At 40.3% G+C, this 23,242-nt stretch overlaps 2 protein-coding genes across 3 annotated transcripts; one reads left to right on the top strand and one right to left on the bottom strand.

The window, feature by feature from the left end:
• Nucleotides 1-1,713: 1,713 nt before the first annotated feature.
• sars2 (seryl-tRNA synthetase 2, mitochondrial) lies at nt 1,714-12,519 on the bottom strand. Its single transcript, XM_057839843.1, has 16 exons — nt 12,175-12,519; nt 9,756-9,851; nt 9,536-9,565; nt 9,307-9,447; nt 9,167-9,221; nt 8,545-8,611; nt 8,291-8,396; nt 8,162-8,209; nt 7,874-7,982; nt 7,619-7,664; nt 7,459-7,546; nt 6,270-6,382; nt 6,093-6,186; nt 5,826-5,918; nt 5,672-5,737; nt 1,714-4,225 (listed from the first exon to the last, which is right to left on the bottom strand). The coding sequence occupies exons 1-16, from the start codon at nt 12,442-12,444 to the stop codon at nt 4,085-4,087; spliced, it is 1,563 nt and encodes a 520-aa protein (XP_057695826.1). The 5' UTR covers nt 12,445-12,519; the 3' UTR covers nt 1,714-4,084.
• Nucleotides 12,364-23,161, top strand: si:dkey-260j18.2 (uncharacterized protein LOC325231 homolog). Of its 2 annotated transcripts, none has more exons than XM_057839842.1 (6): nt 12,364-12,726; nt 13,064-13,220; nt 13,390-13,543; nt 13,673-13,751; nt 13,822-14,049; nt 18,352-23,161. In XM_057839842.1, the coding sequence occupies exons 3-6, from the start codon at nt 13,390-13,392 to the stop codon at nt 19,844-19,846; spliced, it is 1,956 nt and encodes a 651-aa protein (XP_057695825.1). In that variant the 5' UTR covers nt 12,364-12,726; nt 13,064-13,220; the 3' UTR covers nt 19,847-23,161. The 2 variants fall into 2 exon arrangements, with proteins under 2 accessions (XP_057695825.1, XP_057695824.1); XM_057839841.1 differs by lacking the exon at nt 12,364-12,726 and adding an exon at nt 12,736-12,883.
• Nucleotides 23,162-23,242: the final 81 nt, after the last annotated feature.

Raw genomic sequence — 23,242 nt, forward strand, 5'->3', positions numbered from 1 at the left:
TGAAGCCTGTGTGTTTTCCAACATATTTGGTCATATGCATATTTAATATCAATTTTAACAATCTTGAGGGATTCAAGTAATAGAACTAAACAATTAAAACTGAAAAAAAAAAAAAAGATTTTTCAAATGTCATTTTAAATAAATGCAATTTCTGTTGAGCAATAAATTAGGACACTCCCACATTCAATCCCACTTAAAATGGCTAAAATCACACACAGGTGTATCCAGGGGCGGACTGGTAATCTGTGGGTTCTGGAGGATCACAGAACGGCCGGTGCCCTGGACGGCCGGCGGCCGCCATTCATTATACATCACTGTTTTTAACCCCCCCAGCCTCTGATTAGCTACAGTTCGCATCCAATCCGACAGGTGGCAGCACTGCGCCTGGCTGTAGAAGAACGAAGAAAGCACAAAGTAGCCTTCATTGGTTCTTTGTAGAAGCAAACTAGCGACGAGCGCTAATGCACAATATGGATGGTGGTGGCAAAAAAAAAAGAAAAAAGAAAAGAGACGGGTGGCGCGGAGAAGGTTAGGGAGGAAAAAATTAAAGAAACTGGAGAACGAAGCATTAAAATGTCATAAGTTGACAAATATTTTCGCAAGCAGCAGTCTGGTTGCAACGGCCACGTCGGGTAACAGCAGCCTAACCTCCGGCGATGGTAAGAGGGGGAGCGGGAGCCACTCTGACGTGCAGCCGGTGCAGGGAGAGAGAAAAGAAGAGGGAGGGTGTAATGATAAGCTGGTGGAAGTTCCCCAGACAAGCGCAGGGCAAGCAAAAAGGGATGAAGAGGGTCACTTGCTCGGTATACTGGCAATTGTTATCCACCAGGTAGCTACATTTTAAATGAAATAAATGACAAAGGGTTAGTGCCAGCTAGTCTGTTTGCAATCGTGTCAAGTTACAGTATGCTAGTCCTACTATCACTCTCCTTAGGAAAAATATTTTAGCTGTAAAACAACGTATGCTCACGCAGCAGCAATATTAATTAAGAAGAAATATAACAAAATATTAATAAAATGAATGGTTTTACTTTAAAGTTTAGTTATTTAAATTGATACTTTTTTTAATCATCTTGTTTTCTGGTTAATACTTTCCAATGAAGGTTATGTATCCATGATTTGTCTTGAAATGTTTATTGTATTTTCACTGAAATGTATTATTTGTATGGCAAGATTAATTATGGCAGGGGTCTCCAAACCGGTCCTCAAGGGCCGCTGTGGGGCCTGGTTTTTGTTTCAACCGATCGAGTACCGACAGTTTGACCATTGAAATTTCTGCTAAAACAAGCAGCACCTGACTGCAGTCAACTGATTACACTTGTAAGACACCAGATTGGTGCATAGGTGTTGTCTTGTTTTGTTGGAATGAAATCCTGCGCCCACTGCGGCCCTATGTGGAATAGTTTGGAAACCACTGGATTATGGCATAAACAATGAAATCATTTTATAGACAGAGATATATTACAGTCACAGTCTAGACACATTTTCTTCATTTTCTCTCAAAGTGCACGAAAATGATGCATTTTACAATGAAATGTAAAAAAAAAAAAAAAAAAAAGTTCTTCCAGGGGGGTTGGGGGGTGGGGATGGGGATGGCATGCTGGGGGCATGCCCCCGGACTCCCTAGGGGGTCTGTGTTTCCCTTCGCATAGCGATTCTTGTTGGCTGGGCCGAGTCAAAGTCCAGGGCTGCTTTTTAGTCCCAGTCCGCCCCTGGGTGTATCACATCAGGTGCACATGATTAAAACATCATTACCCAGCGTTTTGAAGAAGGCTTGCCTTATCTAAACCTCACATTTAGTTTGGTGTGCACATGACTGTTGAAGTGAGAGAAAACACCATGGTTAGATAAAAAGAGCTGTCTGAGGCCTTCAGAAAGAAGCTTGTAGACACTTATGAGTCTGGTAAGGGATTTGAAAAGATCTCAAAAGAATATAAAATCATCCATTCCACTTCCACATTCTGGAAAATAGTCTAAAAGTGGAGGGCACTCAAAACTGCCAACATGCCCATGTCTGGCCGTCCAAGCAAGTTCACCCCGAGAGCAGGCCGCAAGATGCTAGAAGTCTCCAAAACCCCTAAAACAGGGGTGTCAAACCAATTCCACAAAGGGACAAGAGGGTCCTAAGTTTCATTTCAACCAAGACTGCGCAAACAGATTAACCAATGAATTTTCTGCTGAAACACCCAGCACCTGACTGCAATCTACTGATTACACTTGTAGGTGATCCGATTGGTGAAAACATGACCTCTTCATTGGTTGGAACGAAATCCAGGACCCTCTTGGCCCTTTGTGGAAGTGGTTTGACATCCCTGCCCTAAAATGTCATCACGGGACCTACAGCAGGCTCTTGCTACTGTTGATGTGAAAGTGCATGCCTCTACAATCGGAAAGAGTTGACAGGTTTAACCTTCACGGGAGGTATGCAAGGAGGAAACCTTTGCTCTCCAAGAAGAACATAAAGACCAGACTTAAGTTTGCCACAGTGAATGTAGACAACGACCAGGACTTTTGGAATAATGTTCCATGTAGCGAAGAATCTAAAATTGAATTATTTGGCCACCAGAACAGAGAACATGTTTGGCGCAAACCCAACACAGCATTCCAAGAAAAGAACCTCATACCAAATGTGAAGCGTGGAAGTGTTTGCTTCGCTGCAGCAGACCTGGCCAGCTCACCATCATAGAATCCACCATGAATTCTATCGTGTATCAGAGGGTGCTTGAGGAGCATATGAGTTTATCTGTGAAAAAATTAAAGCTGATGCGAACCTGGACCCTGCAACATGACAATGCCCCAAAACACACCTCAGTCATCCTGGTCCCTTTGCAGAAAAACAGCCCCAAAGCATGATGTTTCCATCCCCATGCTTCACAGTGGGTATGGTGTTCTTCGGATGCAATTCAGTAGTTTTCTCCTCCGAACACGAGAACCTGTGTTTCTACCATTAAGTTCTATTTTGGTTTCATCTGACCATAACACATTCTCCCAGTCCTGTTCTGGATCATCCAAATGCTCTCTAGCGAACCGCAGATGGGCCTGGACGTGTACTGGCTTCAGTAGGGGGACACGTCTGGCAGTGCAGTATTTGAGTCCCTGGCGGCGCATTGTGTTACTGATAGTAGCCTTTGTTACTGTGATCCCAACTCTCTGTAGGTCATTCACTATGTCCCCCCCATGTGGTTCTGGGATTTTTGCTCACCGTTCTTGTTATCATTTTGACGCCACGGGGTGAGATCTTGCATGGAGCCCCAGATCGAGGGAGATTATCAGTGGTCTTGGTCTAACCCCAATTTGCATTAATATATTGAACGCAATTAATTAATTTAAAGGCCTCTGCAGATAAATGCATCTGTCGGCCTTTGCACGCATAAATATATTTAAGAGACATTTTGTTGTGACATTTTTATTTCAAACTGCTTCAAACGATTGTAGACGGCTGCTTGTTGTTGTGGATGTTTTCCACAATTGTGACATAATAAAGTTGGGCAGTAAATGCAAGCTATTCATCGTGATAATGGCAACCGGCTTTCACAGTCATCCAGCGTTGATATTAGTTGACTTAATGTTAAATAAGTACCACTGTCTTTGTCATGTCAACGACCAGGAGATATTTTTTGGTCAAAATACTCTTTTCACTACTAAAAATATTCAGACAATTAAAAAAAAAAATCCTATTTGTCAAGCATTAAAAAACTGTCCTGGAGAATAGTTGCTGTTATGTCACAGGATTAGTAGTACATACATACTGTACATGCATACGTGACATGATCAAACAGGTAGCAGAGTTAAGTATGTACATTCTTTCAAATGTCACTGAGACATTTTGTCCCATAATTCAACAATAGCAACTAGCCAATAACCAGTTCGAGACCTCAGCAAAGCACAAAAATGCAGTGTATGCCAAGTTGCCCACTGAGTTACTGTAATTCTGGTATAATTTGAAAATACAGTACATGAATCCTAAAAAGGAACATGCCCAATGAAAAGACGACTGGTAAATTGTGTGCCACTGAGATTCTGGAACTAGTTATCATTACTGTAACTGCACTACTTCTCTAACATATTATTTCCTACAGTGATGTCACGTAATCGTGGGAGTAGGCCTGGGTTGGCGGCTGGGTTGGTTAGGACCAATGTATTTAGGAGGGGTCCACTTTGGCCTCTCAATCACATCAAGACGCATATATGGTTGCAAAGCTCTGGGGACACGCACTGATCCTTCCTGTGGGTACAGAAATAGAAAAAAGGATGTGACAACATATCTAAACTGCGAGCGCACCGGACAAAATTCATATATACTGTACGTCGCACCTGACTACAAGTTGCTGAATAATATTGGAAAACAAAAACTGACATGCGACTTTTTGGGGTTTTGCGATATATGATGCAATCTTAAAACAAGAAGAATTTTCACCTGATGACTTGAATAGCTCTCTTTGGCAAGACTTTGGTTGATTCACCATGACCACATTATATTTATATTATACTGTTTAATCCAGGCTAAGGGGGTTCATCTATGAATGACGAAGATTGCTGGATATAAAAGGGATCAAGTAGACCATGTCCCTGCACACTTGTTGCTTTTATGAGGGTAGATATATATGTCCTTTTATTCACAAAAACATATCTATTCATTTCACATCCTCACAATAATCATTTACTGCCCCCATCGCACTGTGCTTTGTCTACTTTGTGCACACCGAAGACGAGTACGGTTTTGAGTCTGTCTTGTTCAAAGTTATGTCCACAATTTCTTCACTCTGGTGTTTTTCCACTGTTTTTATTAAGAATCTGGCTCTAGCCTGCCGTCTGCTATAACAACAAATGTAAACAATATGATCTCAAAGGCCAGGGCAGATCAACTTGGGGGCACCTGCCTCGGGCTCTTGGGGACGTTTGTCCTAGCCGGCCAGCTTTTAATTATTCTTTCATTGATAAATGTATTTATTTTAGATGATTATTGCCTTCTTTTTGTTCCTGAATTGTGTTTTGTCATCTCCAGTTCATTAATCGAATAAAAGAACCTGTAAAAAGAGAAAATCAACTTTTTCTTCTTCACTAGCAAAACAAAAGTTTGCGTGATCGAGAAAAAAAAACAAAAACAAAAAAAACAATCGCAAGTCCTCCGATGGGACTGTTTTGCATGCGGACATCGCGATGACAATGTTGAAACGACATATCGTGCAGGCCTGCAAGGAAACACAAAGCTCGTCTGTCACCCCAAAAAAATAAAAACAGGAAAAAAATGGAAGCCACTCAGTTGTAAAAGCCGCAGGTTTCAAATTGAGAGAGAAAAGTAGTGGCTTATTGTTAACGCAACCACGACTTGTCCAAGATCTAGAGTAGCCGGTAAAATGCTGGAAAAATGCAACACTGAGGCAACAATACGTTTGGCCTGCATGACTACACCGTGTGAATGAGCTGCGACCATTTATGATCAATTGCACACTTGTGTTTAACCATGCCCAACACCCAAAAGTAGGACAAAGATTGAAATCACAACACTTATAGTCCGAAAATTAAGGTATGACGGATTAAGTGTCAGCTGTTTGTCCACAAAAAGTTGTCATTGTGCATTCTATATTGGCCAGAGGGCACCATCTTCTGATGTCTTCATACGATTTATGTACTGTCAGTTTAAAGCCAAATGAATCAAGTTATAATTTACCTTAGTTTGGTGAGTCTCCATGATAGCAATGATTGTTCTGGGGATGGCGCACGCTGTAGCATTCACCTAAAACAAAATACACAGCCACTAGGTTTGATGTATGCTAATACAGCAAGAGGAAAAAACAACACCCGATTAGCCTCTGCTGTCTTACTGTGTGGGCGTAGTGCAGGCTGCCATCCTCTCTCTCATACAGTATATTGAGGCGTCGGCTCTGGTAGTCCGTACAGTTTGAACCACTAGAAATCTGAAAGGTAGTGAAAAGACATCTGGCACATCAGAATGTGCTTGAAGTGCTACGAAACCTGCCAAATAGGAAAATAGACATTGCGCTTTGCCTAATTTCAGGTTACTGCCTTCTACTAGAAACGAGGTAATAATTTATACATAACTATGATCGCAGTAATGTAATGGTACTGACCTCTCCATAACTGTTTCTCCCAGGCATCCAGGCTTCTATATCATACTTTCTATATGCTGGAAGACCTAACTCCTGTGTTGGCATGTCTAATACTCTGTGAAATAAAGCATTCCCAATTAGTAAATAAATCAGGGATCAGCAAAATTAAGCAGGATTCCATTATGCTACTTTCCTGACCTGTAATGTAGCTCCAGTGCAGAAAATATCTCTTTTTGCAATGAGACAAACTCCTCTAGGAGCTGAGCACTCTCCTCTCCTGTCTCGTTTGCCGTCACCCCAAACATCTCCACCTAGACACATGAATTGTGACATTTTAGTTCTTTTTGATTGTTTACACACATCTTCTGTTGCTTGAGACCCAATGCCCACAAAAGTATCTTGCACCAACCCCATCACATGATTCCGTTCTGCTAAACTACATAAGACAATTCCTTCTTTACACTGAAATTGCAGTTCTAAAACACTTTTTTCCAAAACACTACCTACAATTCTCTGCATTTGGTCCAATTTTCATGTGGTAATGCTCTTGTTTTCACATGGAATACAATATCATTCAAAATTCTAAACTGCATTGCCCTACTATAGCACACTGACTCATCACATGGGCTAACACAAGTCACACAGTTTTACAATTGCCAATTGGAACTTTAGCATAAAAGGACAACAGATGAATGCTTCTGTTTCAGAACAATGGATGCCAATATTCAGACTCAGAGTAAGAGGAGGGTGAGGAGGAAGAGGACGGGAAACATCGCTTGTGATGTGGATGAGTTGGTGTTGCTAGACCGTAACAGAAGACATGATGCGGCATAGTTTTTTGTTGTTTAGTTTTTTGTAACTATACACTAAATTATTCTGTTGTTTTGTAAGAAGACGACTATATGTGCAACTTTGTGTAGTTTGGGATGCACATTGTGTACATTGTTTTTTTAGGGAAAAATAAATAAATTTTTGTTACAGAGTACTGTGCAAGCTATTCTTGTGTTCCGGTGATGAATATATTCCAGAATAATTAAAAACATGTGTCTTCCATTCATCATACAGTGTATCAAACTGAGCACATCAGTGTTCAACTGGTTCTTCAGTCTTCATAGGATGGCTTGTGTGTGTCAAAATAAAATTCATTTGGAGTAAAAATAAAATTGTTTTGAATAGTAAGTGTTGTATTGCAGAAGAAGTGAGAGGTTTTGTCAGTTCTGTTTTTGGATTTATGTGCAGAGTTCAGAGAATATGAAGCATGCTTTCAGAAAATGTGTGTAAACAATCCGGACAAACTCATCACAAAGATTATGAAGCAAGTGCTGCAATATGTTTTGAAGTCCTCTGTTCCTAATAGGTCCTAGTATAGGCTTTAGACTATACCAACCTTATTGAAGTGATGAACTCTATAAAGGCCCCAGGTCTCTCTTCCTGTGTCTGTTTCTGCTCTATAACATGTACTGCTGCACATTGTCCTGCAGCGGGAAGCACAAAGCATATCAGAAACACACAACATTTCACCCAAATGAGTTAGATTAACTTCATACCTGACAGGTAGATCCTTAAAATTAACCGCATGATCCATGAAATAACCTAGGAAGAGGTATTGATTATCATGCATAAGCAAACATTTGTTAATCTGAAATGCACACTCGAAGTAAATAATTATTACTAGGATTTATAGTATCCTCAAATCAAAAACTTTCAATAAGCATCTCTCCAGTAGCACTGATCAACCACAAAGATAATGTTCCATTAATTAAAGGAGAAAAATAAACACGTAGGAAAACAGTAGGGAAGACCTGCCACTCCAACTTCTCCAGTCCCAGCCAGGTTCAAGTCTGGGAAACGAGTCGGGTCAAGGGAGTACACCTGAGAACGATGGGCGTTGGGCTGCATGCCACATCCCTCCTATAGATGTCAACCAATGAGACAGTCTCTCAAACATAAGTAGCTACCAGAAAAGATAAGCAATATGACTGATACGAACTTGAGTTCCGTCCCATTTTAGTTTTAAAGAGATAATGCAGGTGTTAAGAATGTTAAGTCAAAATAACACACCTAGGCCAAAAAAAGAATACGTAACTTACAAACACTGCACCCTTCAGCATGTCAGGTACAACCATTGGAATGAAACCCTATTGGAGCAAAAAGTATATATATATATTCATATAGTTTAGAAACACATTTTGGCAATATGTAATCTTTTAGCAGCTTACACGGCGTTGCAGAGTGTCGAGCGCAAAGTTTTGGAGAGCAGTCTGAAGTTTGGCACCTGCGCCCCTCAGATAGTAAGATCTGTGACCTGAAACATGAGCAAGATGCCTGAAAGAGAGAAAAGACGTGTACTTGTGTAAATGTATAGGGTACGGCAAGCATTTATAAGGAATAATCATTTTCTAAATTCCCATGTAATTGCTGCCAATGCACACACAAAAAGAAATCGAGAGACCACAACCAGAGTCAGCATCACCTCTGCCTGATGAGACCACCCAACAGCTCCCCCAGTTCGACATGGCCTCTGGGTTTAAAGTCAAATTCTAAAAGAAAAAAAATGTGTTACGTACAAAGTATAAATAAATCGAGATGGGAAATATTACCAGTGTATTGTGATATGAAGTGACACAATACGCCAATAGCAATACAATGTTGGGTTTTCAATATATTGCGTAAATATCTTTTTAAGAAATATTGAAATTATCCATTTTCTTCATCAAATTTTCCTACAGATGCCATCTTACCATGTGACGCCACAGGTCATGGTCACGCCCATGCGTGATTTTCGTTTAATGCGAACCATAACCATAGACAATGGATACAAGACGGCTCAGTGAATTAGGCATCCAGACGCAACTACAATCATCTTTATCTCACGATTTCTTTTATACTGACTCTGACACGCTTCTTATAAACATCAAGTATGTAAGCTAACTGTTATTCCTAAAAAAACAAAAACATTGCAATAGCATGTAATAAACAGAATTACCGGTAGTTAAACAAACATTGCTCTGCCCAATATATTGCCATGTGTATAACATGCCTTTGCCATACTGGATCATATCACAATACACTGCATCCTCGAAGGCCACACTCACCACGTTTTTGGCCAACCAGCTCCACTACCCTGGCTTGGCTCTCATCTCCAATAGGCTGAAAAGGAAAAGTCAATACTATAATAAAACAACTATAAAAGAATAACAGTTCTTGTGTACATCTGATCGGTGTGGATTCTCACAACATCAGGATGTGTGGTGTTGGGGAGCCTGAGTGCCCGGCTGAAGTGTTCTTGATCCAACTGCGACTCTCTAGGGTAGAGGTTGTTGAGTCTTTTACGGACCTCCCGACCTTTCTGCAGTGCCTGATTGTACTCTGGAAGCTACACGGCGAACATGAGTATGTTTTTTGGGACCAAAGTCAAATGATATAAATCCATTACAATTAATATGAATTAACATTTTACTTACATTAGCGAGAGCTTGCTTTCTGTGTTTTGCCTAAGAAGACAGGGGGTTTTTTTTGTGTGTAAATTCATTATTCTGATTTTTGATCAGTAACAGATCTTGGTTGATTAATTGATTGATATCTTTACTTCAGGCACGCAAGATGTCCATATAATAAGCAGAGAAAAAAACATATGAAAGAACAATAATAGACAATACTTAATGACCTAAAATCTTTACTGACCACTAAAGCTCTGACTGTTCCACTGACATGCTGTTTCTGTTGTTCCAGCTCAGAGATTTCCCTTCGTACAGCCTGGAGTTGCTGCCATACACTCACCTGAAAGTAACACAATAAGTACATCTTAGGTTCAGCATTCTTACCGGTGACCACATTTACCCATTTCGGGTTGAGCCGCCTGTTCAGTGATAATTGTCATCATATTGTGTATAGCGGGCTCTCCAAATAAGGAAAAAAAAAGATCAAAGATTGCTCACATACTGCTGCCAACTTGTTTGAAAAATAATTTTTCCACTCCTGTTTATAGAGTTTTGGCATTATCAGAATTATACCAATAGAATATCTACATTCTCTTTATCTAGTATCACCCAACTTTAAGGTAAAGAGGCAGTTACTTTTTTTTTTTTTTTAAAAAGAGCAATTTAAAATTTTAAATGTCTTCACGATTCTTTTTAAAGTCGTATTCAAGTTACAAAAGTGTTGATGACCAAGCTACCGTTGGGAATCACATTCTCTAGCTAGCTAGTTGAATATACAGTGCTGGCAAAAAGTATTGGTACCCCTGCAGTTCTGTCAGATAATACTCAATTTCTCCCCAAAAAATGATTGCAATTACAAATGCTTAGGTAGTAATATCTTCATTTATTTTGCTTGCAATGAAAAAACTCAAAAGAGAATGGGGGGGAAATTTAAATCATTATCATTTTACAAAAAACTCCAAAAATGGGCCGGACAAAAGTACTGGCACCCTTTGAAAAATCATGTGAGGCCTTTCTAATTTGTGTAAATAACAGCACCTGTTACTTACCTGTGGCACACAAAAGGTGGTGGCAATAACTATATCAACCTTGCAACCATTTAAAATTGATTAAACTTGATTCAACCTCTGTCCTGTGTCCTTATGTGTACCACATTGCGCCACCACATGGCAAAAAGAAAGATAACCAAAGAACTGTCTGAGGACTTGAGAAGCCAAATTGTGAGGAAGCATGGGCAATCTCAAGAATACTAGTCCAGCTCCAAAGACCTGAATGTTCCTGAGTCTACTGTGCGCAGTGTTATCAACAAGCGTGGAGCCCATGGCAATGGGGCTAACCTCCCTAGATGTGGACGGAAAACAAAAAAATGATGAGAGATTTAAACAAAAGATTGTGCGGATGGTGGATAACGAACCTCGACTAACATCCAAACAAGTTCAAGCTGTCCTGCAGTCCGAGGGTACAACAGTGTCAAACCATACTATCCGTTGGCATCTGAACAAAAAGGGATTCTATGGCGAGATACCCAGGAAGACCCCACTTCTGACCCAGAGACATAAATAAGCCAGGCTGGAGTTTGCCAAAACTTACCTGAGAAAGCCAAAAACGTTTTGGAAGAATGCTCTCTGGTGAGATGAGACAAAAGTAGAGCTTTTTGGGAAAAGGCATCAACATAAGAGTTTACAGGGGGAAAAAAACAAGCCCTTCAAAGAAGAGCCCTTGTTAGCAGTTATTTTATATAAAGGTTGTGCTCCCAAGTATTAGGCTGAGGGTGCCAATACTTTTGTCCGGCCCATTTCTGGAGTTTTGTGTAAAATGCTAATGATTTTTCCCCCATTCTCTTTTGTGTTTTTTTTTTCATTGCAAGCAAAAAAAAAATGAAGATATTACTACCGAAGCATTTGTAATTGCAATCATTTTCCGGAAGAAATTGAGCATTATCTGACTGAATTGCAGGGGTGCCAATACTTTTGGCCAGCACTGTAGCTGCTATCTTAGCTTTTAGCAAAATAACACAAGTTAGGGTTGGTTGTCACAAAATTAAGTTAACTTATCCACAGTTAATTAGAATTTGTTTAATGAATGAAATCATAACTCATCATTAGAGAAGACAATCTTTGTGAGTAAACTTTAAAACAAGGGAATAACTCAGACAAGAAGACAATGCCATGGTCCTGTGTTGTTTAAAATCATTAATCAATTAATAATTAAAGATTTTTTTTTAAATAGTTGATCAAAAGCGGAAATACTTTTCAGAACATTACAATGAAAAACATCTTTGAAATACTTGAACTCAAAAGCAGATAATCATTTTCAGAACATTTTAATGATATGCATTTACAAAACAATGAAAAATGCATATTTCATCAAATTTGTTCACACTTTTTTATTAATAATGGAAAAACATAGGGGAAATGCTGTATCTGTACAGTCCTATTCAGCAACATTTAAAATTCCCGAGCTCCCTTTTTCAAATGACTTTGGTATAATTTTGAACATTTTTGACTGGCTCCTCCTATCTGCATTTCTAGTTTGTATTGTATAATCTGTATTTGTAATTTGATTAAATTTGAAACGTTTAATCAACATACATGTATTGTAAATATACAATACGAATCAAAATTGACGGTAAATCATAATAGGACTTTTCTCGCTTTACTCACAATTTCCTTGACATCTTCCCCCCGCAGCTCGCCCTTTCTGCTCTCCACATTCGCGACGACTTTGTCGGTCTCCTCACATACTGCTCTCATGTCCAGCTGCGGCTTGTCACTATATCCTTCACAAACATGCTCATACAAGCTGCTCCGATGAGAAAAGCGATGGGGAACTAAAAAACACACCATCTGCGTCATGTAATGTCGCACCATTGACGTTGAAACAAACTTAGTAGCGCTTTTCGTTGGAGCAGTTGCGACCACGTACGTCGCCATATTGGAAATATGACGGGTGGTGCGTTCATAAGTTTTGGAATTTGTAAGACAAAAAGATGGCTGCTATATTTGCCCTTTACCGGGTTGCACATATGTATTGACACGGCTTGTGTAAAGTCATACGTAATAAAGGTAACTATATGATAATTCGTTCTCACAATATGAAAGCAATGGATAATTCCACGGTCTCATGAAAAGCACACTTTGTAACTACACCGAAGTTGTACGGAAAGGCAGCACGACTCCGGAAGCAGAAATAGCAGGAACATCAACATTTCCATGGTAATTTATTTGTACTAACACAATGTTCTCCGGTCGTGTGCACTTGTTTGGTGTGAGCATTTCGCATTTGTATACCCGTTGAGCATGAATATGAACAATGAAACAGCAGTGGACGAAAAGCAAAGCTATTGTCATGAGCCAAAGGTCAGCCAATCAGGTGAGCGGAAACTAAGCGCTGCGGTGATCCGGTCAGACATGTCAAGTGCGACCGGCTGGACCCAAACTCATTTTACAATTCTTGACCTGTATTCCTCTAACTCTTTCTTTGAGCTTCGTCATCATTGAGCTGCACATGACGAAGCTCGGTGCATCCCTGTCTAATGCGTGTTCACCGCAGGGTTAAGACCGATCAGCGGAGCCCCGAGGAACGCAGTGCTGACTGACAATAAAAGGGGTGTTGGGAGGCGAACTTGCCCTCTACGACCTACATTATACATTTCTTTTCAAGTGAGACAAAACCGGCCTTCACAGTGGAAACTAGAAGAAGAGCAAAGGTAGGATGACATGGAAACAGCTTGTCATGGAAAGTCTTTCATGAATGCAGGGTTTATATCTAATTTGTTAAGTCCCATGCATTTGTTATTATTATTCCAAAGCTATCTTGAACTTTGGATACATAGCAATCAGATAATACACGCTGTACGTGTATGCATTGCACTTTAGATGAATGCTTTGCGTGGGGGCACAGTCACGTGGCGCCCCCAACCATGGCAGGATGGGGATGGAAGAGAAGGGGAGCCGCTGTCAGACAGTGACTCAGAGGAGGAGGACTTCCCCGATGACAGCACCACTCCGCTGGGAGACTACATCACTCTCGGTGAGGCGGGCACATGACTTGCAGGATGAGTCAGTTTAAGTTCTTTCCTCCAATGGCCTCCCTTCACACCTGTTCAATTCAGTGTGGTTCTGATCCATCCCCTTCGGGTTTTTCTTCATTCTTCCTTAGGAATAAAGCAGCTCCTGGATGCTCAGCAGCTATGTGATGTGACTCTGCTTGTTGAGGGAAGGAAGTTCCTGTGTCACAGGTACACCTGCCACATTCCACAACTCACGCACAACTCATTGGATTGTCAAAATTTCCATTGTCTTGTTTAGGGTGCTCCTAGCTGCGGTGAGCCCATACTTTAGGGCTATGTTTACCAGTCCTCTGGTGGAGTCTCGCCTCACTGAGATCCGACTGGAAGAAGTGACACCATCCGTCATGGAGACCGTCATCCAGTTTGTATACACCGGAGAAGCGGGGCTGTCTCTAGAGACCGCTGAGGATTTGTTCGTGGCGGCCAATCGCCTTCAAGTCATGCCTCTACAAGACTTATGCTCCAGGTGTGTTGTTTAATCGTGATTTAATCTAGCATATACACAAAATGATTGATACCACTCTGTTCATGAAAGAAAATCCACAGTAGTCACTGCATTAGGTTTAAATAAAATATGAAATTTGTATGGACAAATCAGACAATGATAATTGGGCATTGTTTAGCATTTCTGTTCAACATAGGCTCCAGCACCTCCGCGACCCTCATGAGGAAAAGCTGCATGGAAAATGAATGAATGAATTCTTTTAAGAACAAACCCATGAAACAGGCCTTGACAAAAATGATGGAACCATTAGAAAAGTTTGAAAATAGTTTGATCCAAGGATGCAAAAATGGAGCATACCAAGAAAACTTTTACTACTGTGAAACATGAAGGAGGATATGTCATCTGAGTCCGCTTTGCTTCCTCTGGTACTGGGTGCCTCGAATCTGTGCAGTTACACTGAAATTTCAAGACTGTCAATGTATTCTCGAGAGAAATGTGCTTCCCATTGTCAGAAATATTGATCCACTTGTAGGTCACAGGTCTTGCAACAGGATAATAAAGTGGCCTTTTATGAACCCTGATTTAAATCCTACTGAACATCTGTGGAAGTAGTTTAAACTGTCCAATCTCCAAATCCAAACTCCAAAAATCCAATACCAATATCAAACGGATATCAATAGATGCGGTCGAGGACTTAACATATCATGACTAATTGTATTCTGATGCCTCACTGGATGCTTTAATAATGAAAAATGTAACAACCTCAAGGTTTTCCAAATAAACATTCTGTGAAAAATAAGAGAACAACTTCAACTGAAATTATGGAAAAGGTGCCTATATTGCATCACGATATTTATTGATGCAATCAAAATAGTGCAAACATCAGTTTTTTAAATTAAGTGCAAGTGCAAAGGGTCAATAAGGCACTGCCATATGCTTATTGGCCCAAAACCGATAATGAAAAACCAATGTCGATATTATCCGATATCATTTTCAAATGCTTTTATCGGCCGATATTATCGGTAATATGGGACAACTGTAGTTTAAACATTCTTGAAGAAAAGCTAATACAGTAGAACTGGAGCTGTGTGGCCATGAAAATATCGGTTTAGCAAAGGCGCACGGACTCATTGGAATTTTAAAAATCATGTAATTTTTCCCAAAAGGTGCATAAAAGCAAACATTATTAAATTAAAGGTACGCATAGAGTTCACTATCAGTTGATGGGACACGGTGCTTGGGGCCGATCCATAGGGGGCCTATTTTCGAAAACTTAAAATTTCAAAACCAAAGTCGCTAGCGACCTAAAACCAAAACAGGTACCTCCCTTAGGTATATATGGATCTCCATGAGCAGCGACATAAAAAACTTCAAAGTCGTTCCCTAATAAAATCCTGATTAATTACTTTTTTTTATAGAAGTATAACAAAACTTAAAATGACTATAAAATTCTCAAATTCTATGCTAGATGCACAAAAATCACCAAATGCAGAGATAATCACCTATATTTTCAGGATCAATAGCAATATTTAACATCATAAGTTTTTCCCCAAAATAGCTCAACTTAAGTTTAAGTTTTTTGTTTTTCAACAGCTAATTAATCACTCAATTTTGACATCAGAAACCTAATACTTGAGGAAAGCATGCAGAATCATCTTAATTTTACTCAATAAAAGCAAAATTTGCATTTTTCTATATACATTTTAAACTTATTAGGTTGAATTCCACTGTTGTGTTGAGATACAAAATCCACTTGGCCTGCAAGCAGGACTGAACTGGCCCTCGCAGTTTGGTGCGACTCGGACAGCACACAGGTCAGGGTGGTGGCAGATCGTCCCCCTCATCATCTCATGAGGACCTAACTTGTTCGAAACTCGCCTCTTTTTTGGGATTAGAAATACGTTCAACACACCTAGGAGAAAAAAACCCTATTAAAGAGGGTCCTACAAAAAAGGAGGCGCTGCTGAGCTTTGCAGCCATGCCCTAATACAAAAGTAATATGAATCTTCCAATTCGACCGAATGTGCCAAATTTTGTTGCTCCGTAAGCTGCCTGAATCCCTGCAAAAAAAAAAAATCTTCCTTTTAATGACTATCAAAGGGTTGACATGGCAACAGACAGACACGTGGACATGGGCCTTAAAATGTAATATTACAAAAGGTCTTGTAACTACAATGATCAATCTGAAAAGCACTGAACATGTAGAAGTAAACAAGTGACTTTGTGTTGCCACTAGTTGGCGGTGCAGAGTTGATGCAAATGACCCCTACAAGACCCTTCAGGGTACGACTCTCACAAAGCACGGGAAGTTTGGCGTAAATATGTTGTATTTCTGCCAATTTATGACTGTTCAAAATTTGTGGCGAGACAAAATGGCGACAGGCATTTTCACTTTCCTGTTTGGACCCCTCTGCTTCAATGAAACCTCAATATTTTTCATCAGGCACCTGAACATATACATAACATAAGGACATATGTCCTTGTGTTAACATATACAGAACATATACATATATACCATATACAGAACATAAGGCTCCCTTGATGCAGGTTTGATGTCAATTGATTTTATTCCCTTGGAGGAGGAGCCTGTCTTTTAAAACAGGGCGCCAAGCCGAATGGGTAATATTTTAATGGAGTTGTGTTCAGGCCGAGATACCTCTCTTACATGCAAGATATGAAAAAGATTGAACCTTGTATGAAGGAGTTATTAGTCATTTAGTGAATTTGGCTTGTTGCCAAAAAATTGCCAACTTTTGCACCCCGCCCAGGTCAGGTCTGTGAATGAAAACTTACCATTTTATTAATTAAGATGTCATATTTCTCATGAACAGTTTCACCAATTTTGAGGAGGATCCAACTAACTCCCTAGGTGCCAGTGTCTTAGCTATGCACCCTGTAACTCATATAAATTTTGCATTTAATCCAAAATACCCAATTTCCTGTTGAGTTTGGAATATGGGTGCAAGAGACTTTTTGGAGCAGTTTTGCACAAGGTATCGACTCCCCAAATTTTATCGCCCTACGTTGAAAAATTCTAATAGGAAAGGCCTCTTTAAAAAAATTCAAGGGAGCGCCACTGAGCCATTTTGCTATGTTTTTTCGCATGTTAAGGCCTCCAAATTGGCTATTTTCATTTGCCATTAAAAAAATAATAATCCTTTGCATCATAATAGGGCTCTCAAAACAAAGAGCTTTTGAAGTTGAAAATTCTTGTAAATAATTGCTTAAATTGTGGAATTTCTATAGAGATTTAAAACAGTCTAGATTCTTGGTTAAAAACAAAAAAACGGGCAGTTATCTTTCATTTTACGTAAATATTTCAACCCAAAGTTACACTAATTTTATCCATTGACTTTTTTCACGTTTCAAAGTGCATGCATGGTATTTAATATATTTAATTACCTTGAATCCTCGACCAAATCACTCGAGACACTCCTGCCTGCTTGTATATAATAATATCTTTGTCCTTTTTCCAACTAAATCCGGCTTTAGAACGCAGCGTCTGTTTGAGTTTATCACAGTGAAAGCCAACTCAATGTTCTGCCTGTGTCGGTCCCCTACGGGAAGGCGTGGCGCATTGTCATCACGAGCTGCCTTGCCAACTGATGGTGGAGTCTATGGGGTACCATCATTCTTCTCCAGGCCAGTTTCATAAGTTTTGTTGCCCAAAAATTGATGAACAGGTATTCAAAATCAATGCCATTTTTTTTTTTTAGATTTTCATGTTAACAATTTTATGTGACCGCCATGGTTTTCTTTCAAAACTAAAGGGGTACGGTACCAGCACTTGTGAGCACATGTAAGTATTCCTTTACAATGCTTTTTTTAATTCGAAATTAAACACATTATTGCACAAAATAAAGAAGCACACACATTACTATTGAAACAGCTAAATCAACAAATTATGTATTTCAGTCAAAAAAGAAAATAACTTAATTATAGAACATCATTACTTTTGCTGTTGTCTCACAAAGATAAGGAATGCTGCGTTTTACCTTGGCAAGTGAAACTTACCCTTATCCTTTAAATTGTTGTCTACCATCCACATAAAAAAAAAAAAAAAAAAAAACTTTGCTGAGATACATGGTAACAAACAGCATCAGTATTTCAAGGACCTTTGCATAGTTGGTGAGACTGAGCGCATTGTTTGGAAGAAACTTTGGAGCCGCTGTATTTGTTTCCTCAGATGAAGGATTTCTTCGTCTTGTTCTTCATCTCATTTGAACTCATTTGACTGACTCACTGAACTCTGAGAGCTCTAAACCAAGTGAAGAACCACTGATTGTAAGGTTATTTCTTAACTTCTGAATTTATTCTCTTCAGGTTTCTGTTCGAGCACTTGTCAGTGGACAACTGTTTGGGGATGTATTCTCTAGCTCGATCTCACCATGACCAGCTATTGCTCCGTGCTTCCCTTCGGCTGGTGGCCCATCACTTCCCTCGCGTGTCCCGCCATAAAGACTTCCTCCTTCTTGATCAAGGCACCTTAGGTAGCCTCTTGAGTTCGGACCGCTTAGGCGTAGACTCTGAGGCGGAGGTATACGACGCTGCCAGGCGCTGGGCGGAACACCATCCGTTGGATCGCTATGCCCATATGCCAGCGCTGCTTCACCACCTGCGTCCAGGCCTGCTGTCGCAGGAGGAGAGTAGAAGACTGAGCCAGGAGTTGGGCCCTGCAGCAGCTGGTGAAGGCCTTGGAGGGCCCCTACGACCAAGGGAGGGAATGTTTGAGAAAAAAATTGTGTGTATAGCCCTGACACAAAAGGAAGATGACCAGCTAGCTGCACAAGACTACACAATGGACTGCTTTGACCCCCGGACAGGAAGGTGGGAGAAGCTGGCGCCGTTGGGCTCATTGGTGAGTCCCGGTTGTACGGCTGTGGGCGAAAGGCTGTTTGTAGCAGGAGGGATTCTGGGAACAGGCTCAGTGTCTTCAGCTGTGCACGAATATGATGCCGTGCTGGACCGCTGGACAGAACGCCCGTCAATGGCCGTACCTCGGTGTATGCTGGGTCTGGTAGGCTGTGGTGGATTGCTTTATGCCTTAGGGGGAAGCAATCGCTCGGCACTACTGGATTCCAGCGAGACACTGAAGCTGGCTACACTTCGGTGGGCACCGGGTCCACGGCTGCCCTTACCTCTGCGTGCCTTTGCCTGCGCAACTCTGCGTGGACGACTCTACCTTTTAGGTGGAACCACAGTTGAACAGAACCGGGCTGTGGTCCACTCAGGGGTACTTATTTATCATACCCTGACAGACTGCTGGACTCGAGTGGCTCTGGACTCTGGTGCAACTTGTCTTGCTGGGGGTGTAGCAGTGCGAGGAGGAGTCTGTGCCATAGGCGGATACATCAGGGATACCACTAAGTTTCTAGATGGAAACTACACCAATCTGGAGACATTAGACGCCACAGGCCGGGTACTATTTTTCAGGGAAGGTAGGGCATTTGGTGACGAGCGAGAGGTGACTGGAGGAGGGGTTACAATCTCTGCGGACCAGCGCGCAGGGGCAGGCAGGGGCAGTGACAGAGCACTGAGCCCTGTGGTTTTCCCTGGCCTACCGCGGCGGATCGCAGCTGGGGGAGTGGCCAGATGGAAACGGAGAATTTATGTTTTGGGCGGAGAAAATGGCTCTCGGTTCTATGACAGTGTGTACTGTTGGAAGCCTGGCTGGCGTAGTTGGGTGCAGAGACGTGAGAAACTCCCGGGAGATACGGGTGGGGTCAGTCAGTTTGGGTGCACCACTCTAAAGTTTCCCAAGAAACACATCCTGTTCAGACTGAGACGCGCCAAAGAGAACTGCGTTCTGCATGAGTAGCTTTTGCACTGAAGCAGTACACCTACAAATGAGCCCAGGGGTTCAACTTGTAATAGTTCACAAAAGTTTGATTGCAACTAGGCATGTGCCGGTATGATAGTCTGACAGTATGATAACCTTAAGCCAAAATATCGTGGTTTCACAGTATCACGGTATTGCAATTACAGCTCTAAAATGTTACTTTGAGATATCTGGGTTAAAAAAAAATTAACTGAACCGTATTTTTCGTTTTCAAAACATATTTATAAATTGGAACATAAGTATAGTGTTGTTAAAATAAATACATTTTAAAAATATATACAGTGCCCTCCATAATTATTGGCACCCCTGGTTAAGATGTGTTTTTAGCTTCTAATATATATATTTTTTTTATTCAAATAGTATGGGACCTTGATGAAAAAAAAGAAAAATCCAACCTTCAATACAAGTGCATTTATTCAGTGGGGGAAAAATCCCACATAAAGAAATAATTATTTGACATCAAATAATGTGTGTCACAATTATTAGCACCCCTGGTGTTAATACTTTGTACAATCCCCTTTTGCCAACAAAACAAGGTCTGGGGACTGAGATGGCCATGGGAGGAGCTTGATTTTGTGTCTGGTGAACCATTTCTGTGTAGATTTGGCCATATGTTTAGGGTCATTGTCTTGCTGAAAGACCCAGTGACGACCCATCTTCAGCTTTCGGGCAGAGGGCAACAGATTTTGATTTAAAATGTCCTGGTATTTCAAAGCATTCATGATGCCATGCACCCTAACAATGTTCCCAGGGCCTTTGGAAGCGAAACAGCCCCACAGCATCACTGACCCACCCCCATACTTCACAGTGGGTATAAGGTGCTTTTCAGCACGCCAGACCCACTTAGAGTGTTTGTTGCCAAAAAGCTCAATTTTGGTCTCATCTCACCAAAGCTCCTGCTCCCAGGCTTCAACTGGGACCGTGTGCTTTGGTCAGATGAGACCAAGATTGAGCTTTTTCGAACCAAACACTCTAAGTGGGTCTGGCGTGCCACGAAAGATGCGCATGCGCATGCCGTCTGTAACTTTTCTTTAGACAAAGTATTCGCATACCAGTGATTTCGTTTTCTTCAATGGGGGAAAAAAGTTCAGGAGTTTCACCTCCTTCAGCCATTGTTTAGCACAGCTGACTCAGTGACACTGAGCAACAACCGGTGGGGGAGGTTTGAGCCTTTCAGCTGCAAGCAAGGAATTTCTCCATGTATTTATGGAGAAAACATAAAAAGACTCCGTAAAAAATGGCTTATACCCTACGGACAGTATGACGAAAAGTTTTTGCGGTTTTAAAACCTTGACATTTTCATACCACGGTATACCTTGCAACCGGTAATCGGCACATGTCTAGCAACTGCAACATAGGTCATGGATGTCCAAACCAGTCCATTAGAGCCACTTATGTTGCAGGTTTTTCTTCCAACTGATTCAGCACAGACAGTTTAACAAAAGTGGTTTCTGCCAGAACAAGCAGCACCTAACTGCAATCCACTAATTACACTTGTGAGACACCAGATGAAAAGGTTACTTCTTGACCGGTTAGAATGAAAACCTGCGCCCACTGCGGCCCATTGTGTAATAGTTTGGACACCTCCTCCATAGATTGTACAAACAGATGGTGGGGCAAAACTAAGTTTAATTCACCTGAATGTACTTTCATCTTCTCACACTAAAATCTTTTAAAAGGTTTTTCTTGTTTCAAGTCTGTCTAGTGTTAACATAAAGAAGTTTGCACATTTAAAACATGTGCAAATTACTTGATTTGTGATCAGTATCTGTAAGCCATTTTGAAAAAGATCAAGTCAGTTTTATACAAGTAGGTATTGTTGTTATCTGCTCAGTATTTACTATTGTTTTGATATAATTATGTTTAGAAGTGTTTCAACAATGTCTATGCGGTACATCTGATAAGAAGCACATCCATCTACTAAAAAGTTCCACAGTGTTTTATAGAGTTATTAAACAATTCCTGTCTATTGCAAAAACCTTCCTCTTCAAGGTACAGCCAGTCACAATAGGGCAAAAGCTATGACTATGTGAAGCATGAGCATGGATTTTGCATAGGGATGTCCCGATCGCATATTTCTGCACCAGAGTCCGTGTCACCTGATTTTGAAAATCTGCTGTTACAGAGTTGCGATCCGAAAATGAAAAAAATATTTTTTTCAACAAAGGTTCCAAACATGTTACAGTACTTCTGCTTTTTCCGGGAGTGTTGCGGAGTATAAAATGTATATATTTTTGTTTCTTTCAGCAATGTGATTGTATTTCTGGATTATATTGTTACTTTTTAGCCATTAAAAAATAATAAATATATATTTTTCTTAAATCAAAAACCCAATAATTTTCACCTGATTTTGATCCTCGGGAAAAAGTCACAATTGGCCATATTTCCGATCACGTGATAAAATCGGGGACATCCCTAATTTTGCATCCCATAGCCAGTTTGTTAAAATGTCGTTCACCACAAATGGGCTTACCACATAATTGCCAGTTTAAGCCTGTGCATCATCTAAATGCAACCTGCTCAACAAGATGAAGAAAAGTGCCATTTTCATTTGTCAACTGCTGTTAAACATCCAGCACATATGGCGTGTGTGATTAATGTAGTATCAAATTTCCAAATCAAATTCAGAAGGGAAGTCAAATTTGTTTGTATCACATAAATCAACACAATGTAATTAATTCAAAGTACTTTACGTGACATAAAAATGAAAATGACAAAAAGACGCAAAAGTCATAAATCATCAAGATAGTTTGAAAACAATGGAAAAAGAAATTTAAAAAAATCCAATTTGTATACATAACAACGACAGTATATGGGTCACATTGTGGTTTTTCTTCAAGAATTTTACATTTGAATCTATGCCAAAAATTAACTGTTTAAACATCTGCAGTGTTGCACTTTATCTAGAAAGTCTGTAACTGCAGCCACCATACAGTAAATCCAACGAATAAATTGACACAGTACAGACTGTTAGCAGACCTGCCATTAAATATTAATATTTGTTAAAGGCAACATTTTGAGTTGTGTTGAGTGTCACTTAGTTCTAGATGACTTAGATCGCAAAATCTTAAATTGGACAAAAATGTAATGACAAGTAGCAAAAAAATAATCAAAAGTCATGCAGCTATAGTATATGCTCAGTCTAGCCTAACTAATAACTTTTAAACAAATACAAATCAGAAGATGTAGTGTCAATCAAAGACAACATGTTTGGGAGGAATCATGTTAGAACTTGTTATGGATTGCGCAGGCATCAGCACACACAGAGGGTAGTAAATTTTCTCGGTGATTATAAGTCTTTAGAACATTTCACTCATTTGGAAAAAAAAAAAATGCATTTGTTCAAGAAGCTTCGATCTGCTCCGAGGCACAGTG

Source organism: Corythoichthys intestinalis, chromosome 6, assembly GCF_030265065.1.
Source record: "Corythoichthys intestinalis isolate RoL2023-P3 chromosome 6, ASM3026506v1, whole genome shotgun sequence".
Classification (NCBI taxonomy): Eukaryota; Metazoa; Chordata; class Actinopteri; order Syngnathiformes; family Syngnathidae; genus Corythoichthys; species Corythoichthys intestinalis.

Bases quoted from the DNA above. Each gene is read 5' to 3' on its own strand.
- sars2 (XM_057839843.1), bottom strand. From the start codon at position 12,444: ATGGCGACGTACGTGGTCGCAACTGCTCCAACGAAAAGCGCTACTAAG. The intron at 6,187-6,269 runs GTCAGGAAAGTA...TTTATTTCACAG, and splicing joins GCACTGGAGCTACATTACAG to AGTATTAGACATGCCAACAC. The intron at 5,738-5,825 runs GTAAGACAGCAG...ATTTTGTTTTAG, and splicing joins GCCTGCACTACGCCCACACA to GTGAATGCTACAGCGTGCGC.
- si:dkey-260j18.2 (XM_057839842.1), top strand. From the start codon at position 13,390: ATGAATGCTTTGCGTGGGGGCACAGTCACGTGGCGCCCCCAACCATGG. The intron at 13,544-13,672 runs GTGAGGCGGGCA...ATTCTTCCTTAG, and splicing joins GGGAGACTACATCACTCTCG to GAATAAAGCAGCTCCTGGAT. The intron at 13,752-13,821 runs GTACACCTGCCA...TGTCTTGTTTAG, and splicing joins AGGAAGTTCCTGTGTCACAG to GGTGCTCCTAGCTGCGGTGA.